Source organism: Rattus norvegicus, chromosome 7 (assembly GCF_036323735.1).
Source record: "Rattus norvegicus strain BN/NHsdMcwi chromosome 7, GRCr8, whole genome shotgun sequence".
Classification (NCBI taxonomy): domain Eukaryota; kingdom Metazoa; phylum Chordata; class Mammalia; order Rodentia; family Muridae; genus Rattus; species Rattus norvegicus.
In genome coordinates, this window is record NC_086025.1 from 122,735,843 (window position 1) to 122,758,375 (window position 22,533).

Consider the following 22,533-nt stretch of genomic DNA (forward strand, 5'->3'; position numbering starts at 1 on the left):
GCTCCAGCTGTATATGTAGCAGAGGATGCCTTGTCTGGCATCAAAGGGAGGGGAGGTCCTTGGTCCTGTGAAGGCTTGATGTCCCAGCATAGGGGAATGCCAGGGCGGTGGTGGGGCAGGAGTGGGTGGGTGGATGGGGGAGCACCCTTGTGGAGGCAGGGAGAGGGGGTTTTTGGAGAGGAAACCAGGAAGGGGGATAACATTGAAATGTAAATAAATGAAATAACCAATAACAGATCAAGAAAAGAAAAATGTTATGTGAAAACAATTTGAAGAATTTACTTCTGTAGTTCCTGACTTGTACACAGTCAAAGCTCCGATTTGAGTGAAGTTTAAAGTTCAGAGCAATGTCGTTCTCTGCCATTTATCACTGTGTATCAACACAACTTTCTCCTTCTTTTAAAAATGGTCATAATATCATATTTAAAGTTTTGTGCAGATTAGGAGTGAGGTGTGTAACGGAGTTGGGTTCACACATGTGTTGTGTCTGCTTTAAGCAATCTAACCAATTCAAATAATCTGGATTTAAATTCTTGTGGACTCTTACTTCCAGCGATACCTTGCTATTTACTAAGCAATGGTGGCTGGCTTTGTGTTTCCTGATGGCACCATGCATACAGAGTACATACATTGTGAGTGACACTTGCTGGAACTGTGGGATTTGGTGTCCCTTCTGTGTCTGAACATGTTTCTGATATATCAGCCCCCTCACGCCTGTGTTTGAGTGCTTGTCACCAAGTCAGGAATGGTTTCTCATCTAAGATAAATATTTTATTAGCATATATGTGAAAATTTATTTTAAAAGGATATTCCGCCCCCAAGGAACCAACTGAGCACACCAAAGCCTTGCTCCTAATTAATCAGACTCATTAAATACATTAACAGTGGCGATTGATTTCTGTTACCAAAATTTATGCTCATTTTAGAATCGGGTGATTTTTATTTTTATTTCAAGAAAAGGATTATTTCAAAATATTGTTACTTGCCGTGACAGCCAGGGAGACTTTTATTTTGGCTTTGTTGTTGCTCCACCAATGAGTCATGTGTTTCTAGTTTACCACATTTCTACAGCTGCCCATTCATCAGAGCTCACCATGACTGTCCCTTTTCTGTGTCTCTGGATGTTCATAGCTGAAGGGTTTCATACCAGGCTACGGTTTCCTTTGTTCTGTTAGGGGTTGGAGCCCAGGGCTTCAAGCTTTCTAGACAAGTGCTCTATGACGGGGCCACATGCCAACCCTGGGATCAGCTAATTGCATCTTTTATGTTTTTCTCAGTAGGGTTTGCTTCGTTACAGAGGCCCTTGTGATGGTGTGGAAGAGTGTTGGGTTTTTCTGTCCCCACTTCAATGCGTATTAAAGGCAACTGGAAAAATACGTTTAATTTATATTCAAGAAATGCTTCATATTAAGTCGGGGAAAGGGATTATTTTTTTTAAAAAATAACAGATAGCATTATTTATAACGACTTTATTTCTTTTTTTAAAATACATATGAAACAGTAGAATTATATTTCAAGTGCTTTTCCATTTCTTTTACAAAAGTAATTATGAACTACCTTTCATAACAGCTTTGAGGTTTCATTGTTACATAATTCATCTGATCCTGACGAATGTGTTCGTACACTCTAAAGAAGACATAGTAAATAAGGCTAAAGCACAATGCACGGACATCTTCCAGAGGGTTTACGGAAAAGCTGTTCTAAGTAATATGATTATAAGATGCCAAAATTCACAAGTGACTGTCACCGTACAAAAGTCAGGAACACAAATTTCAAGACTCCAGTTTCTGTTCTAGAAAGTAGAAGTCAATGTACTGATTTAAACAGTGGCTAAGAAGTGAATCACGAACTTCACTTAAAAGGTTACACTGAGAACAATGACTTAGAAGTACCCCAAAGAAGATGAACTATGATGGATTTAAATTGCCTGAGGCTCTGCGAGAAGAACGTTAGCAGTTTCCACCAGTATATGTGGTGACTACCTACTTGTCAAGGAGTTAGGAGGAACATCACATTTATGACGGGAGGCAATTCTTTTCTCATTGACTTATCTTGATTCTGAATTCAATGCTCTGTAGTTTCTCCATGTTTGAATGTGAACCCAGTCATTGCTCTGTTGGGTCAATTACAGCTAATGTTGACAACCTGGGTGTTGTACCTCTTTGTTTAAGGAAGAAGCTATAAATGCAAATATTTTACATATAGGAGTTTTACCTGCTTCCCCTTTATGCAGTGAACTCTTCACATTGTTACTACCATATTCTTTAAATGCAAAGCTTAAAGGACTTTACAGGAAAAACAGCAAATCTTGATGAAACCTATCTATGAAATGTTTTCTATAAATATTACTACAGAATGATTATTTTGTTGTTTTACATAATCTTGGGGATGAGAATTATTTGGGGTGCACAAAATTTTCAGCAAATCATGGAAACGTATTTCCTTAGTGTTCAGATGAGGCACACAAGAAGCTATTTGGAAAGCCTCAGGAAATCTAACCCCCCCCCTCCCACATTAACTTTGCAGCATTGAAGCTAATTTAACCTTAATGAGTTTTGCATCGCTATTCAAGAAATTATTTTCAGGAAACAAAAACCTCATGAGGTTGAATAACTAAAACTCAATCCTATGTTCAGCAAGTAGGGAATTCTCTACACAGTAGATGCAACTTAACAAAATACAAAATGTCAGAAGACCATGGTTTACTTTACCCTCTGTGATAAAATCAGACATAGTCTCACTGTTTGGAAAGGGTTTCATAGTCTACATCAAAAATTATCATAGGCTTGAGATGAAAACACTTCCATATAAATTTATCAAGAGCAGCTCATATTTCTTGTCACAATAGAGGTAAAAATAGGATTTATAGAAATAGTTCCCCTGGGAGGAGTATATTTAATCATCTCAGACATACAAAATATTATCATTTCTCTTAAACATCTTTTACCTATTTTTTAAAGTCACTACTTTTAGTATTCAAATGTTTTCTTTAAGCAAAGCATTAAGGCTTACCTTGGTCCTTAACTGAGTGCATTTCTCTATTTCTGTAGTGTAACACTGTCATGCTACCAAAGCAAACTTTCACTTAGTTACATGATAGACAGGAAGAAAAGAAAATAATGATTTAACCACTATGATGGAAATACATTTTTGATCAAATATGGAATGCCTCTATTCAAATATGTATGGTTTTAGTCAATTGTCATAGTGGAAGCTAAGTAGTTACCTTAATCTTAACTGACATAGTATTGGATAAATATTGATCTTTTAATGAAAAAATTCTTAGCTAAGAGAACACCAAGGATTTACATTCCGAAAACAGTATTTTATTTAGTTGGCTCTTTATCTCGTGTAAAATATTAAACTCGTTTTGTCCTAAATATTAGGTCCTCACAGCAGGTTCATATACATCATGTCCTGAGCTATGTCACTGAGTGACGATTAAATGCTGAGTCATGGAGTTTTGGAACATTCGAGAATTTACTGTCCAATAAGAGTTAAAATTTGAAGGAATTCCTTTTTTTCCTACATCTCCATATGATTGTTTTCTATGCTTTAATATCTTTTAGAATAAATATGTGGTTATTTAAATTATCTTAGGCTTTTAAAAACCTACTTGTTGACAGTAGTCTTCCTTTAATCTAAAAATTACAAGCACTGAAACCAACCATGTCAGCTTAGAACATCTGTAATTGTTAGAAGACCAAGTTGTGATACAGGTCTCATTTCTTTACATTTAACCAATGGCTAAACCTAATGGTTTTTTAAAGCCATACCAACCCGGTTTTCTTACTATTTGCAAACAAACTGACTTGTAGTAATATCACAGCTATTATGACAAAAATCGGAGAAATTCTGCTCAAGAAGGATATCAAGTCGTCTGTTTGAAGAGGTAGAAAGAAATTGATTTGTGTTCAGTGTTATAATTTTATGCTTCTTTATTGTAATAATTCCTGGCTGCTTGGGCATCCCATCTTGGAATAAATTATATTTTGTTTTATAGATAGTAGGATTCGCATGAGAATGGGATTTTGATTTTTTTTCTAACTTCTGAAGTAACTGTTAAGTGAACTGTTAAGTAACTGTTAAGCTTCAAGAAACTGCTAGTTCTTTATTGACCCTGGAAACTTTTAAAAGAATAAACACACCAGGAGAGTAAGCACAGTTGTGAATGTCACTTAAACATTGCAACCAAGTAGCTCAAATACATTTGCTCTAATATAAACCCTGAGACAGTATTAGTCGTTTGCGAGCTCCCTGCAGTAACGAGCGAGTGCACGCCGAACTTCGTGTAGGCATGTGATTGGCTCCACTTCCTGCCACTACTTTTCTGTCATTTGTCCTAATATTTGCGACTGAACTGAGTGTGTCTGACTATGGTGAGTTTTACGTGTAAAGTGCCAGCAACACAGGGTGGCCTGAGAAAGGAAACAGGAACTGTTAAGAAAAGTGTATTAGGAAGCAGTGATCATTCCTGGACCTTTGGACTAAAATCCAATGTAGGACACCAATGAAGAAGAAAATCAAGACTCTAAACCAATCAGCTTCTGGTTTTCTGAAATGACTGGGCACCGGACACTGGTGTCTGTCATATTCGGTACCTAGCAACAGTGCTGTCCCGCCCACAAGGCAACACTGAATCTTTTTCCTAGATGCATATAGTGGTAAGTCCCTGAATGAATCCTTGACATTGGCAGTTTAGTGAATGCCACGTTGACCTGCATCGTACGTGCCCTTCCACAAGTTAGTCGGGGGAGGGGAGGGCGGCAGATCTGGAACACGGAACCATATTTTAAACACCGAGAGATTAACAGCTCACAAGCAGAGAGAAATTTCTGTGTGTGGCTGTGTAAGACCCGTAAGGAGTGTATTTTCTCTCAATGAACTGTTGTTCTAATGAATTTGTGCATCACTCTGAGAAAATGTCTCTCACATATTAACTGAAAGACAGTTGTGAATTTACTCTCTTTAACCTCTTTCACAGCATCGTAAATGCTTAAGAAGGTTTAGCCTGTTCTCCTTGGGAAATTAGCTGTGGTTTTTCAAGGAGTAAGTCTGTATGATGTCATTTTGAGCGAAAATGCATACTTTGTGGACTTGAGAAATGACACATCCATGTCTACTGTCTAGGGTTATTTTGTTTTGTTTTGACAGGACTGTCAAGTGTTTTCAGATGTGTTTCTCTTATTTTTAATAAGAAAAAGTTTAGTAGTATGTTTTCATTAGCTGGACACAGCCATTATCCCAAAGCTTTAGGTAGAACTGAGTTTACGCTATAAATATGAATGAGACGTGCTGGCATCCTGGCTAACAGCAACTGAATCTTTATGAGAGAAATTGCAGGACTTTAAATATATATTTCTTATATATATATATAAGTCCCTTGAAATAAGGGACTTTTACAAATATAAAAAGGTTCATAATTTGTGACAAAACTTTCTCATCCTAACGAACTTGTTTTAAAAATTCAAATATAAATTTTCTTCCCTTTTAGAAACCTTATTGTGGAATAAGCTTTAAATATGCACACCTGGAAAGCAAGGTTATTATAATTCTGCTTAGGCTCCTTCTGATAGGGTCTTAAAACGAGACAGCAAAAAGCTGCCCTGATTTCAAAGACCGTTCTATCTTGTAAAAAGAAAAAGCATCTGCATAGTTGGGTTTTTTCTTTAACCTCTAATGGTCTGATCATTAATCCTTCCTTTCATTAAAGAGCTGACTGTTTGGACCTTTGAAATGCATTTATTTTTATTAAGCGTGAAAGCTGCACTGTTTATAGCATGCATCTAAGTTTTGTCCTTGAGAGTCTGTCTAGCTCTAGCGATGAGTGATGAGCCTCTGGGTGGGAGGAGTCAACGCCTGTCCATCTAAAGGACAATGGGCACAGAGAGCTTCACTGGACCTTTGGTTTCTATGAAGTGTGATCCATCAAAAGCACGGGAGCCGCAGGACAGCTCCAAGTTACAGGACAGACACACCACAGTACTAGAGAACCTTGAAAGACAAACTTATGACTGTAGCCACTTAGGAATACCTCAAGCTGCACTGGAGGTGAAGATTACTAGGCGTTTTAAAACTATCCGTCAGCAGTACAGCCGGTCTAACTAATGCAATGGTAAGACATTGGAAGCTGATAGCGTCGTTTACCAGGCGCTCAACGTCACGTTGTACAGTTATATTTAAAATGATTCTTCATTTTGCAGCTTAGCTGAGTGTCCCTAAAACAGAAGCTTGAGAGATATACCTTGATGACAGAAATGCTGATCATGGAAGAAAAACTATTATTGGACACGTGATGTTAATTAGGATTTGAAGGAGTTGATTCTGTTGAACTGATTTAAGTTTGCACATTAAAGTTCAGATAGAAATGTATATACGGTTGGAGATGACACGTTACACTATTTCACACAACACAGGCATAAACTATATTTAATTTTACATACATGTGGATTCTCTTCTCAAAAATCTTATTTTGTTGCTTAGGCAAAGAATTACAACATATTAAAACACTGTGCTAGTAGAGAGAAGACATGAAAGTTAAACGCCATAGGTAACTAAGGACTATTAGTACTCAAGTAGAATGTATTAATAAACTCAAAGTTAAAAACACATAAGCCAAAAGAAATTATGCATCAAGTTATTAATTATCATGGGTCTATTTTAAATGAAGAAGCCAAATGTCCTGTGCATGGGTGTTTTCTGTGTGTATGTGTTTCTGATTCAATGAGCCCATGATTCTAGGTCTTTCTGTGATGTGGTTTTATTTGGAGGCTTTTATGGTGTGGACGGTGGCCTGGGAGAAGAGCAGGATCCTTGACTGTCAAAACTGGTTGCTCGGCCAGGTAACTGAAAGACAGGAATTTCATAATATATGATCCAATAAAAAACATCACATAATGGCAACTGTATCTCTCTGTTAACAGTGGATAGTCACACACAGCTTGCAAATTTCTGAAGGGAAGATTTATGTAACCTCTATGTTCTTCAGAGTTTACCTTCCAAGGTAGAGAGAAAACACAAATGTTTTCTGTAATACATAGCACTTGGATATAAAAGGTATATAGAATAATGTCATTCAGTAACCTTTATGGCTTTAGAAGGCTCCCACACTTTATGGGAGATATTTAGTTTTTTTTTTTCTATGCTATTACTTACTGTAAGAGTAACAAGAACTTGTAGACCTAAGATCCTAATGATAGTTAGAATGAGAAATGTCCCTCACAGACTCACATGCTTAAGGACTGTTTGGAAAGGTTACGGAACCTTTGGAAGGAAGGTATGGCCTTGTTGGGCGGGCTTTGAAGGCTGATACTCTCGGGCCCTTCTTCAAGTTTGTTTTGTTTCCTGTGTGTGGATAAAATGTGCTCTCTGCTTCCTGCTCTGTCTTCCTGCCACCATTCTTCTCTTCTATATTATATCCAGAGGACATAGCATATGCTATATATTATATCCTATATTGTGTATTATATATCCTATACTATACATTATACATATTTTCCACTATATTATATCCAGACAACATTCCTCTAGAACTGTAAGCCAGAAACAGCTTTTTCTTCCAAAGGCCAATTTTGATTTTGATATTTTATGACGGCGACAATCTGCATTTTAAGAGTTTAGTTAATGGAATACACACACACACACACACACACACACACACACACACACACACACACACACTAATGAAGCACCTTGCCTAACTATATGCTTCCCACAGTGATGAGCATGGACCAACCATCTGAACCCGTACGCAAGCCCCAATTAAATGCTTTCTTTTATAAGTTGCTGTGATCATGGTGTCTCTTTACAGCAATAGAGAAGTAACTAAAATAATGCATGTCTGCGTGTATTTGTGTATGTGTATGTGTGTATATGCCTATGTATATGTATGTCTATGTGTGTTTGTGTCTGTGTATGTATGTATGTATGCATGTATGTACTACATATATGTCTGTGTGTATGTGCATGTATGTCTGTGTGTATGTGTATGTCTGTATACGTGTCTTTATCTGTGTTTTCTATGTATGTATGTATCTGTGTCTTATGACTTACATTAATTATGAAGTCAAGAAAAGTTTTGTGACATTTATATATAAATGAGGTGTAACTGTGCTTTTCTATGTCTACCTCATTTTCTGAATAATGACACAGAGGCTTATTTACTTATTTATGAATTAATGCCTAGGTCTTAAGCTAGGCATGTTCATAGATTACTATAATCTAGGCTTGCTCTCAACTAGATCGTAACTTAACTAACCCATTTATACTATTCTATGTGTTCCACATAGCTGGTTACCACTCCTCAGTTTCATACATCCGACTTCCTCAATGTTTTGGTAGTGAATTTCCATACCCTTCTCTTTCCCAGAGTTCCCCTCTCTCTCCCGGAAGTTCCACCTATTCTTTCCTGCTTTGCTATTGGCCATTCAGCTCTTTATTGGCAGGTCAATCCTTTTAAACAGTGCACAAGAGGTTATCCCTTCAATGGGGATCTGGGATAGCAGTTTACTTCCGTTGCCTGAACACGAAATGCTTGCCCCATTCCCACAGAATGTCTTGAATAACATAGCCAGGGTCTCATTCTTGTAGCTAAGTTGAGACTGAAAAATCTTGTCCTACTGATACATTTGGCCAGTTACAGTGCACAGTCTTCCCGTTTTAAAACCAAAGCTTAGCGCACAAAGCAGCAACTTACTCCTTAAAATGGCTAAAGTTTATGTGTTTTGTGGCTATTATAAGTGTTCATTTTATGAAGCTTCACAAAGTGCTTTCTGTCCTTTTGTGAACACCCATTACGTCTCTTGATGTGGCTCTTGAGGAGGTTCTGCCAACTGATTTTGTGGGAAAGAAAGGCATCAAACAAAGCAATACTTTGTACCTCCAGCAGAAAAACTGCTCGAAAGTTCTAAGAGAGAAAACAGGTAATCCTCTTTCCTAACATAACTCAGGCAGGGACATCGCTGTCAAGACCTGGTACCGAGTCAGCCTGTGTGGCATAGCGTTGTGTGTTCTCATTGTAAGTTGCTCCTCCTGCAGAGGAATAGTAGAAACTTAGAGAAGGTTGACCGCTCACTAAGATTTATAATTAAAGTCACATAGCATGGCCAGGCTTTGACCACAGCTAAGTTGCTGTTTTGATATTTTAAATCTCTGTATGCACTTTCTGACTTGCATCTGGGACATAACCAGAGGTATCAGAAGACAGCGATTAATTACGGATTTATAAATGAAATGGGGCTTTAGGGAAAGAGGCTTTTTTTCACAGCAATTGGTGCCAGAGCTCAGTTCCTACTGAGTAATGAACCATGGTCCCTGGTCCCCGACAAAAGTCTAAGGTTATGCAAAGGAAAAGACACACTCTTTTTGCAGGCTTACTGAACAAGGAGCCCCAGGCATCTAGAGGCTTTATGTTTTGAAAATCCCTCAAGTCACAGAGAACTTTGAACAGGTAATGTTAAGAGACTCTGAAACAAAAGCAAGAGCAAGTTTTGTCAAATAGGTGGATAAATGAAATTTCAAATGAAAGTTAGCAGATAAAAAAAGTTTAAGCAATAGCAGTGGCTGAGGGCAGAAGTGGCGCCAGCATCCTTACCTCCAGCAAGGGGTGCCAGTGTGTGATTGGCTTTCGGTGATAGGCCAGCATTTCATTCCAATGGTCTCTTCCAAGACCCTCAGCGTCTAGTCCAGTTCGACACACACCTATGACCTCATTGTGTCCCACCCTAGGATTTGAGGAATATCATATTTTCATTGTCACAGTTCAAAAGTAAGTGGAATGTTCCACATTTCAGTAGAATTTTAAACTCATCATCAAAGCAATAGGTCCTTCAGGTTATGGTAGTCTTTGGACCCAGATTTCACTGTCTGAAAATATCAAATACAAAGTTCTAGAAACAAATAATATACCAATATTACACAGTGGTTAATACTTACAGTGTATTGCTATAATTGTTCTAATTTATTATTTGTTACTGTTAGCCTCTTCTTGTGCACAATTTATAAAGTAGGCTTCATGGCAATCTGTACATGTAGGAAGAACTGTATTTATGAGACTCGCTACTGTTTTTGGTTTCCATTATATATGGAACATGTTGAAACATTCCCTACAGAGAAGAGATTATTGTATACCCCCTTTGATTAAATGGAAATTCCTAAATAAAAATTAACTAGGCTAGGTGTGGGACACAGCTGAGAGGTGGAGACAGAGAGTCAGAACTTCAAGTTCATCATCAGCTACAGAGAAAGTTTTGAGGTCAGCTTGGGGCACATGAGATCTTATCTCTAAACAACCAACCAACCAACACTAACCAATCAACCAACAACCAACCACCCAACCAATCAACCAACCAACCAACCAACCAACCAACTAACCAACCAACCAATCAACTAACCAACCAACCAACCAACCAACTAACCAACCAACCAATCAACTAACCAACCAACCAACCAACCAACCAACTAACCAACCAACCAATCAACTAACCAACCAACCAACCAACCAACCAACCAACCAACCAACCAACCAATCAACTAACCAACCAACTAACCACCAACCAGCCAACAACCAGCCAACCAAACAACCAACCAACGAACGACCAACCAGCCAGTCAGCCAGCCAGCCAGCCAACCAACCAACAAAACAACCAGCCATCCAGCTAACAAAAAAGATGCAACAATAATTTACTAAACAACTTCAACATCCAGAGTAAATTTGTATAAAAATCTCAAACTTTTTCAGTTCTCTGCCACATTAGCAATGAGATCACGTGCATTAGGAAGCACCAACAGACCCCCCCTCCCCCACCACTTTTATAACGCTGCTTTCTGGGAGGAAGCCCCATCAAACCCCCATACTGCAAAGAATATCCAACTCATTCCACAAGGCTTGCTCTGTAATGGTGCTTAGCCTGCATGCCTAGAGAACAGTGCTCATTTTTTTTTGCATAAAAGTCTCTATTTTACTAACTCTAAGTTATAAGAGTAAATATGCTACAGCTGGCAATATAATTAAGTAGGGTAGGGTTATGTTTAGTTCCCCTACTGTGATTTATTACTAAACAATGAGACATACTGTTTGACATTATTATTTTCTATTTGTGCCCTGTTTTCACTGCAACCAATAGCAATGATAGCTAATATTTATTTTTACTTTTTACTTTTTACTTTTTTATATTAAAATATAATTGTATCATATTTCCATTTCTCCCTCCAAATCCTCTCAAATACTGCTTTTCATTTTCCTTCACATTCACAGATCCTTTAATTAAATGCTACTGTATGCATGTATGTACATGTTTAGACACATATATCCCTAAATATACATTGTTTAGCCTGTGTAATGTTTCTTATATACATATGTTTCTAGGACTGGCTGTTCAGCGCTGAACAACTTATTGGTATGCCTTTGCCTAAGGAAGACCTCTTCTCTCTTTCCCTGTTTTCCTCAGTTGCCTATAGTTCTTTGTGTAAGTTTGGGGCCTAGTGGGCTTTTCTCCATCCACTTTGGTGCACCAGTTGGTGTAGTCGTTGGTCAGCTCACATTTAGGCCATCATGTTTGGTGATATTTTATGGGTGTAGCTTCTGATATTACTAGGAGACCCAATTTCACGGCAAACTCCTTGACCCCCTGGTTCTTCCAATCTTTCTACCCATCTCTTCTGCAGTGTTTCCCAAGCCTTAGGTGTGGAAGTGTTTTGTAGATATATCCACTGAGACTCAGGTAACTAATATTTTTGAGAGTCCACTATGTAAAGATTGTTTTCTAAGTATTTTAAGTTTAATGATACAATTAATCCCAAGCCCATGATTCTAATTCTATCATCTTTACTCATAAAAAACAACAACAACAACAACACCTAGACACCTAGAAGAGTTCCTAGGAGTCAACAGCAGGAGCTAGACTCTCAGTGAAGTCAAGGCAGCCCCGGACAAGCTGAATTTCCTTCCCCTTATTCTTTTTGAGATGGGATCTTAATGTAGCCGAGGCTGCCCTCAGACTTACAATGTAGCTGAGAATGAGCCCACTGCCTGTGATTTCTGAGTGTTAAGATTTCAGTTCTCTGCACCAGAACTTTCTCAATAATCTGTTTCTTGAAACACAGTGTAATTGAAAGAATTTAAAAGACTCTACAGAGTCGCTTTGATAGGTACTAATGTGATTTGCTAGGCATCAAAGCGATGGGGTGATCTTAGGATGCTCTGGTATGTTTTTGGCTCTTCTTCTATGCAAATTCCTCTCGATATCAAGTTACCTAGCAGGGATATTTGTAGAAATGATTTTATAATCTTGATTTATGTGATATTAGGATCTATTTCCTTAACAATGTCTTGATGACATGCTCAATTGTATTAATCCAACCCCACTGCTTTGAGAAGTCAATAGAAGTAGTTGATAAAGCAAAATAGAGTTGTTCATGAAGACATTTACAATATTTTAAGGTTTGAAATGTGGAATAATTCAAGATTTTTTATTACCTCTGGAAAGTCAACACAAGTGCTTTTCCATAGTTAATTAATTAAATTATTAAAATTAATTAATTTGGGGGGCTGAGTTTGAGACATCGACTGGCACATTACTAACATTCCCCATAGTGTTCAGTTAATATTCTCTTAGGCATTTTATACTCATGTTCTAAACAAGTGATAGAGTTATCAACAGAGAGATGTACAAAAGCGATAAGCATTGTCAGAGCCTCTCAGGCTGCAATGGGTCTTCCCCCCATCATCGCCCCAGTTCCACAGGATGTTGACAGTTTACCAGTGGAGGAAGTGAATCTCATAGACATGCTGCACCGTCCCTTGATGACGGTTCATTCTAGAGCTGGGGTGAGCACCACTGTCCTTGTGTGGTATTCCCTCTAGTAAAGCCACCTCTGGATTGTAATATTTGTTATTCTGAGGAATATTCTGAATAGTTCTGTGCATCATGAACTTCATGCTACTTCTGGATCACTCTTCCTTCAGCCTCATGTGAATGTTAAGAAAGGCTGCTTTGGAGGTGAAACCAAACCAAGACTATAACTACAGATTCTATTGAATTGTTTCCTTGTTGTTTAAGTTACACCTGCTGCTTCAGTGCTATGTGTCCCGTGCTATGACTATTTGATGATCTGCATCACGGATAAGCAGCCTCCACCCACCTGTCGTAATCCATGACCGCAATGCACAGGCTGACCTGGTCCACATTTTCTGGAGGGATATCGAAAATAATGGCTTCATTGTACACGGGATTGAGAGTATTTTTCTTTGTAGTTGTTTTTCTTTTTTTAAGTCTTCGGCCCTCACACATCAGAGACACTTTGACATAAGGATCTATGAGAAGAAAGGTAATTTTATTAAAATGAAAGCATCCATGGTATGCACAAAACACTATTTTGTTTTTATTAAATAAGAGAGTATACATGAGCACTTTAGTATTAATATTTTTTTAAATTAGATAACTTACTTTGAGGCCTACAGACTCTTGATCTTATTTTCTCTATTTCTACAGTCATAAGTCTTTAGACTCAGATTTTAATTTTTGAGCTTTTTTTTTGAGCATTTTAAGCAGTAGAAAAAGGTATCTCTATATTTTGAGGAACAAAAGGTATTTATTCTGTTAACAGAGTTATGTACATACTGGTGCATGCAAGGGGACAATTTTAATACCTAACCTCAGAAATACATTTTAACACCTAGAAGACCATTCTAAGCAAGACATTTTTTTTAAAGTCCCTAATTATGATACCAGCAGAATACACAGGAAAAGCATACATAATAACTGGTCCCTTCCTTTGCCACCTGCTGGTTTGTATCACTTTATCATTCTTGAGGCAAACACTGCCACAAAAGTTTATGTTCAAAACCATAAAAGGAGGAGAGAAGGAAGCACCATGTTTTATTCCTTTGTCAAATTTTCCCTGAGAAATTTCTCTCAAGAGTTTCTTGACATATTGCTTTTGTTTGTGTCTTGTAGTGTCTTTAGACATTCCCAGTGGTTACTGGAAAGGTGTCAAGAATGCAAACCCAGTGGTGAGCTTACATTTCATCTCTTTTCTTCAGACAAGTAAAGGGAATATATTCAATTTAAACATATCTTTGTATGGTATTGATTCACAGCTGAAAGTCTAAAGATCTTCCTTTGCAAACAGACTAGCTGGAAGCTTGGCAGAACAAAATAAATTAGGCATTTCTAGATAGATTAGATCAGGAAGGAAGAAAGGAAGAAGAAAGGCAAAACCAAAGTTCAAAGTCAATCTAGTGATAGATTTCAAAGATCTCATAATTTTACTGTTATCTAAAAGGCTATTTATAACATTTTAATTTGTAATTCCTCCTTCTGCTTTTATCTTATCCCACAGCAGAGAAATTATTAAAATCCATAAAGTTTTAGATGTGTGAAATTATTTGTATGTGAATATGCTGTCGACTGCTGTGTACGCACCTGATGATCCGGTAATGTCCATTGCCTTCAGATTTCTGCACTTGATCACAGTCAAGGTCATGCGACCAGCAGTTGGCAAATAGCAAAGGGAAAACATGATTTCGCCCAGGTCTATGCTTTCCTACAAAGGAAGTTGATAACATTAGTAATTTCAGATACCAAATAGTGAAAGAAAAATGAAATGGAAGATCAATGAAAGCATTTGCATTAAATAGAATACTGGAAAATCTTAAATAGTTTCAGTGAGGATTAAGACAACACGTAATGAATTTTTTATGAATGGAGTTAGTAAAAAGAGTCTATCCCAGTTGCTCACTTGTCATCTGCAACTTAGCATAGAGGACCAGACTGCTGATGCCACCCAAGGACCACCTTCATCTTGTTTGTCATAATGAACAAAGGACAACACAGCTTATTCAGAGGCCCAGGCCAAACCTAGTAGGCACCTGGTAGGAAATTATTCTTCATTTCCTCTCACCTCTGCATCCAACCAAGACAGAGACAGAGCATGTCTCTACACCATTGACAAATATGACATATATTTCTGGCTCTTGGCATCTACTGTACTGTGATTGGTTAAGCCACCATCCACCAGGATCAAATGGCCTATAAGACTCACCTCTACTCCATAAATAAAGCTTCACATATCAAAGTGATCAGTTACGAAATGAAAAGCAAAATTTACACACACACACACACACACACACACACACACACACACACACACACAGTGCATGATGTGCACATGTGTGTACATGCATGTAGAGGCCAGAGATTGATACTAGGAATCATCCTTTATTGACCTTCCACCCTTTTTTCTTTAAGGCCATGTCTCTGAATCAAACCCAGAGTTCACCAGCACAATATGGCTAGTTTTGGAAGCCAGCCTCTCTCTGCCTCCTGAGGCTGGGACTACTAGTGAACCACCACACCCACCTGCTGCATATGTACATTCTGGGGATCTGAACTCAGGTCTTCACACTTGCAAATGCTTAAATCAATGAGCTATATCCTTAGCTCTTAGCTGTTTGACTTCTTCTCTGGGAGCTGCCTGTTTGGATATTTTTCATTGAGACATTATCCTAAGGCAGCATCTGGCCTGTCCCTGTCCATGCCCCTCCCAGCTCCTTCACAGAATTTCATAACAACCACAGCGTGGACTTGATTTATTGTCTAAAATTCCCCTTTGGCTTCTTTCTCTGTTGCTCATATATGATGTCTAATATAACAAGGCTTCCTGTCTTATTTTCGATGTCCTAAAGAGACGTGGTTTATTAGTGGCTGTCAGTGCTTGAAAAACATTGTGGTTCTGAGGATTGGACCCAGGATTCCAAGAACGCTAGGCAATCACTCTACCATGCACTATATCCTCAATCGGTTGGTACCCTAGTCTTTGAAGAAATGAATAAATGTCAGTTACTCTGGATAAACACTGACTGTATTAAATTCCACTTACACATTAGAAATGTCCCTAGCATCCTGATGTAGATGTATATGCTATCACTGCATAGTGTAAAAAAAATGATAAACGTAAAACTGATAAACACAATGAGAATTAAGGATTTCTCTTTAAGGGTGGTTTAAAGGGTTTGATGAAATCGTTTGTAAAGAAAAAAAATGAAGTTGACTTAGTTTGGAGAAAACACATTCCTAATTCAGTACCCAGGATCACAGAACTTAAAAGTCTTTTATGTCTCGGGGCTGGAAAGATGCCTCTAAGCCTGATGACCTGAGTTCGATCTTCGAAAAGGACTCCACATGCTAGAGGGCAAGCATCGACTTCAGAATCCTCCAAGTTGTAGTCTGACCTCTGACTCCCACAGTGCATTTTGGCAAACATGCACCCATGTCCGCACACAAAATAAATGAAAAACATAAAACATTTTTAAAAAATCCTTATTTTGCTGAAGAATGAAGTCAGAATTTTGATTGGCATCACAGTCGGTCTGTGGGTTGCATTCAGCAGTCCAGCAACCTTCGTGAAACTGGTTCCATGAAAGCTTTGGACAGCTTCCCATCCTCTTTGTCTTATCCCTTCCCATCCTTTGTCTCATGCCTTGATGTGTTAAAGGTTAATTGCAAAGGTCTTTCCTTTCCTGGTTGTACTTATTCCATCCCGGCCTCCCTTTTGTCTGTCAGTTCTGTATCTTGCCACTTTCCAGAGAGTGTTTATCAGCTTTAATAGTCTTCAGGGTCTTTTATGTACACAGTCACAGCATCTGCAAGTGGGGATACTTGAAACTCGCTTTCCCTCTTTATCTCTTTCTCTTGTCTTACTGCTTTCACTAAGACCTAAGACTTCTGAGCACACTATGAACAGGGGTGGAGAAAGTGGACAGCCTTGCCTTATTCCTGCTTTCAGTGGAAATGCTTGGAGGTTTCCCCTATTTACTATAATAGTGGCTGCAGGTTTGTGGGAACATGAAAGATCCCAGATAGTGAAACCAGTTTGGAGCGAAGAGAATAATGCAGGAGGCAAAATCAGACTGATTTAAGTTATGCTACAGGCCTTGACAACCATGAAAACCAGCACGGTACTGCCACATACACAGAGTGAGATCAACAAGTAGAACAAAGGACCCAGATAAAACCCTACAGAAACAGCCACACAATGGCAATAACCCACAGTGGAAAAAGAAGACATTTTTACTAATAGTGCAGAGAAACACTGGATGTGCACATGTAGAAGAATCAAACTAAATTCCTTTCCTTCATCCTGTATACGATCAAATCCAGACAGATCAAAGACCATAAACTCTGAAACTATTGAAGGAAACAGTAGGGAGACATTTCAAGAAATTGACATTGAGAAGAGTTTTTTGAATAGAAATCCAGTCATGTGGGAAATCAAGCTAAACGTGAACAGACAAGACCTTCATCGAGTTCAAAGCCTTCAGCATAGCAGGGAACACAGTTAATCTAGGCAAGAGACAGCATGGAAGAGCAGGAAGAAATCTCAGGCATATAAATATAATTTATATATCAAATTTATATATCAAATGAAGGGTTAATATCTAGGATATGCAAATAATGCAAAAAGCAAACAACCCAAGTGATACTTAACAAAACTAATAAGACAAGCAGATAGCTCCCAAAAGATGAACTACAAATGGCCGACATACGTATACAATTACGCTTAACTTTACAAGCCACAAGAGAAATGCAAACGAAGGGTTGAGGGGATGGTTCAGTGGATAAAGCACTTGCCACACAAGCGTAAGGTTATGAGTTTTATTTCTAGAACCACCGGGCATAATGGTGTGCATCTGTCATTCCAGTGTCCTGACAATGACAGGGGGTGGAGACAGAGTCTCACCCGAAAACTTACAAATCAGCGATCCTGTACACAACTGCAAACAAAGGACTCTTTTCTCAAGGTGGAAGGCAAGACTAACACCCAAGATTGTCCTCTGATCTCCAAACATGCACCGTAGCACACCTGCATTAACACATGTGAATGAACATGCAAACACACACACACACACACACACACAGACACCCCCCCACAAACACACACAGACACACACACACACACACCACACACACACATACACACACACACACCACACACACATACACACACACACACCACACACACACACACAGACACCCTACACACAAACACACACACACACACACACACACACACACACACCACACAAACACACTTTAAAACTACTTTGGTTTTCTGTCTCTTTCCAGCCCAAATGGTAGTGAGTAGGAAACTAAGTAACAACCAATGCTGTAGAGGTCATAGAGAAACGAGAGCCCTTACATAATGCTGTTGGGGAAGTAAACTAGTTCGGCCGCTATGGCAATCGGTATGATGGCTTCACATAAACTAAACGTAGATCGATTAGTGACCCAGGTGTACTACTCCTGAGTATTTACCTTAAGCTCTACGTCAACATACCACAGAGATACGTACTTCAACGTGCACTTTATCACTATTCATGATAGTTAACATACAGAAAGAACCTAGGTGTCCAACACCAGAGAAATGTATAAGAAAATGTAAGAAATACTCACAATGGAAAATTTTCCATGAAGAACAAATTATATGTAGGGAAGTAGAGACAAAGGGAGATAATCTTATCAAGCAAATTAGGCCCCTGTCAGACTGACAGATAAATTCTCTCTCTTATATGTGGTTGCTATTTATTTTATATAGGTACATGAAGCATTCACACACACACACACACACACACACACACACACACACACACACACACACTTAAAATTAGAGGAATAGTTTTGTTACCAATTGGTCAAGAGCCATAAAGATTGTAAACAGTGAAATAATTTAAATAAAGCATAAGGAATTCAACACAGATCAGCAGATAATAGGAGACGTTGTCTTGTTCATTGGTGCATTTTGGCAATGAATGGCTCAGTATCTTCCATATGATAAGTTCTGTGTATCAAAACCTGTAGCCGACATCATGCTACACACAGACAACTTCAAAGTATTCCCACAAAGATCAGATATCAGACAAGGATGCAGGTCCTTTTTATGCTTATTCAATGTAGGACTTGAAGTCTTATCTGGAGCAAGAAAACGAAAGGAGGAAATAAAAGGGGTAAAATAAGAAAATGGCAGGCTGCTATGAAAAAGAGACCCCAAGGACTCTATAGAAAAATAAACTCTGGTAACTAAAAATCACCCACAGAAAAAGAAAGAATATGAAATTAACACAGTGAATCAGCAGACTTCCCTTGTATTAATGAAAGATATACTGAAAGGAAATCCGTGAAACAAGCCCATCCGTAATAGTCAGTAACGATCAAATACCTGGGAAACCAAAGACTTCTGTAACAAAACTTTCAGACGTTGAAGAAAGAAATTAGGGAAGACACTAGGAGATGGAAAGTCCTTCTTTACACATGGACAGGAAAAATCAAGACTGTGGAAATGGATGTTCTACCAAAAGCTATCAATAGAATCAAAAACCACAGGGACACAAACCATAGGCAGACAGATGACAGACAGACAACACACACACACACACACACACACACACACACACACACACACACACTTCTTAAAATATATATGGAGGGGAAAAAAGACCAAGGATAGCTAAAGCAATCATTTGCAAAAATAACACTGTATGAGATTTCACCACGCATGTTTTTAAGTTGTGTACACAGAGCTATAGGAATAAAAGCAGCATGGCCCTGGCACAACCATAGATTCATAGAACAATGAAATAGAAGACTCAGATACAAGTATAAATAATTATGACTACCTGACCTGATTTTTTTAAAACAAAGGATCCAAAAATATACATCAAAGGACAGACAGCATCTTCATGAATAGTGCTTGAAACCTGTTAACACGCAGAAGAATGAAACTACAATCATATATATTATCTTGCCCTGCACAGAACTCAACTTTGTAAATGAGTTAAAGATAAAAGACCAGATACCTTAGAACTATTACAGGCAAAGTAGGGAATAGAGTTTCACGTATATGCTGGGTATAACGTGGGCTCCCAAACCCCAACATGGCAGTGCCACTGTTAATGTCCTAAATGACAGTCTTGGATCGGCCCAGGCTGCACTTTCAGAATTCCCCAGAAACCTTGACAAGTGGGCTTCTGTTTGTCATGAGAAACCATCATTTCTCTTATCTGTCTCATACAATCGAATGTCTCCAGGAAAGACATCTAGCTCCTGGTTAACTCATATAAGCCTTCATTAGATCAAAGCCCCATGCTAGTTCCCAGGCTGTTTCAGCTAACCCGCCTACCTCCCACCAAACGTAACCCCTTCCTTGTAATTGGCAGGAATCTTTCCACCGTTTTGCTATTCTTTCTGACCCCCCAAGAGAAAGCTTTGGCAGTTTGAACAAAATTTTCTTTCCACCCACGTGGTAGTGAGTAGTTCAGTGACATCACTGCACCCCTGACTGCAGCATAAATATGGGTAATGCTGTTCTAAACAGGAATCCAGCAACGCAGCATACAAGACCAACACTCGACACATGGGACAGCACGGAACTAGAAAGATTATCCAAGGCAAAGGAAACTGTTAGGGGACAATCTATTCCAGTTATATACGAGATACAGGATTAGCAACCAGAATACACAAGAAATTCACGAAACTGAACTCAAAGGAAACAACCCACGTGAACAATGGGATTTGAACTAAGCAGGGAGCTCTCAAAAGAAAATTTACGAATCACTGGGAAACAGTGGAAATCCTTCTCTATCAGCGGAGATGCAGACTAAACCTAGTCTAAGATTCTGTCTCCTTTAATAACACGTGTTGGCATGGGTACAGGGGAACAGAACTTAATACACTGTTAGTGGGAATGCAGACTACTATGGTCACTTTGGAAATCCATCTGGAGGCCTTTCAAAACACTGTAAGTAAATCTACCTCATGACCCAGCCATACCAGTCCTTAGCATGGATCCCAATGACTCTATATCTTAATACAGAGATATTTATATTAGCCGATCCAAGCTCATTGCCACTCTATTCACAATAGATAGGAACTGGAATAGGTCCAGATTTCCAGTTGAATGTAAAATGGGATGTGACAAATGTACACAGTGGAATTGTACTCAGCTATAAAGAAAAACGAAACTGAATAGTTACAGTGAATGAGGAAAATTACCCGCAGAAACAGAAACGCTCACATGCTAGATTTGGCTTACGGTTGTGCTTAGCTTGGAGCATCTCTCAAAGCCAGGATACCAGACTAGGGATGACGAGCCTAGAGGTGAATTACCTTAAATGAAGTGGGTGGTAGTGCATAGATAAAACACAGGAGAGGAGATGGTGAGCTGAATGGGGAAAGATTCAAACAGAGAGAGAGAGAGAGAGAGAGAGAGAGAGAGAGAGAGAGAGAGAGAGAGAGAGAGAAGGCTGGGCACAGAGGTAAGGATAATTCCCATGAACTGGGTTGAAGATGAATAGATGTGGTCAGGTGCATCAGGGCCTATGGAAGGAAGGTGCTGTGAAAGCTGCTAGGAGAGAGAAAAACCATGAACAGTCTTATCCGGCTGCGAACCATGGCAACCACAGTTACAAGATATGCTCTTTGGTGACATGGTGGCATGAAGTCATGGCATAATGAACATAATTTTAAGTTGAATTTAAAGCCTGGTTCACAATAGGCAGTTTATGCCTGGTACTGTAACCCTTAGCTAAGGAGGCCATAGTCCCAAGGGGACAGTCTACTACTAATGTTCTCTTAATATGAGTGCCTTCTATAGGCACTCTACTTTATGACTATAGATTAGTGCAGTTCTTGCCCCTCATCAGAGCAACTTCTTATTGTAGTGGACAGAGACTACCACAGAGATCCACAACTGGTCAAAGTCCAGAGAATAATTGAGTGTGGAGAGGCCAGTCCTAAATGGAACGTCTGCATCATTCTCATCATTCTCTTTGCTCCAAAGCCTCCAAGGACTATCTTGGGAGAGGTGGTGAAATGTCTTTAAGAAAACTGTACTTAGGATATAGTATGAGAGAAAAAAATCTGTCTTCAATAAAAGGGAAAATGGGGGAAAAGGAGAGAGGATTACTGCAAAAATAGTACCTTCTTGGAGATGACGGGACAGTTGCACCATGATCTCATCTGCTGTGGATGACTGCACTAGATCAAGCCAGTCAATATCCCAACAGGGGAGGGGGATTATGAGGCTATATCCCTAGGTGAAGAATTATTGGCAGCTGATGGCTCCCGAGGGACAGTTTTCTTCAGACGCATGCTTTCTGGTAGGATTATTATAAATCTGTGCACATATGGGTATCACTAATTGGACTCAGTACAAGAATTTGGAAGGGAAATGAGTAGGACAGATGTTGTTCAGGAGGAGTACGTAGGAGAAACTAGGGGAGGATATGATCAGAATATGTTGTATATATGTGTGAAATTGTCAAAGAATAAGTAGTGTGAAAGATATTCTTGACTACATCTGGAATTAACTAACTAACCTTCAAGCAGCTGGATACACCTGTGAGAGATGTTTTTCTTAACCAAATTATGAAAATTGGGAAGGCCCACCTTATTCTGGACCTTTTGAGGGAGAAAAATCCACCTTAAATCTGGTGGCAGCCTATCTAAGGGACATAGAAGATGGAAGCTCTTTCTCTCT

General features: G+C 38.8%; 1 protein-coding gene across 1 annotated transcript in view; it reads right to left on the minus strand.

Annotated features, from left to right (window-relative positions):
* Window positions 1-1,458: 1,458 nt before the first annotated feature.
* Syt10 (synaptotagmin 10) overlaps window positions 1,459-22,533 on the minus strand; it is a 63,162-nt gene continuing 42,087 nt past the window's right edge. Inside the window, 4 exon segments of the mRNA NM_031666.2 lie at window positions 1,459-6,846; window positions 9,593-9,722; window positions 13,141-13,312; window positions 14,424-14,544. Of these exon segments, the coding sequence (NP_113854.1) occupies window positions 6,775-6,846; window positions 9,593-9,722; window positions 13,141-13,312; window positions 14,424-14,544 (495 nt within the window). The 3' untranslated portion in view covers window positions 1,459-6,774.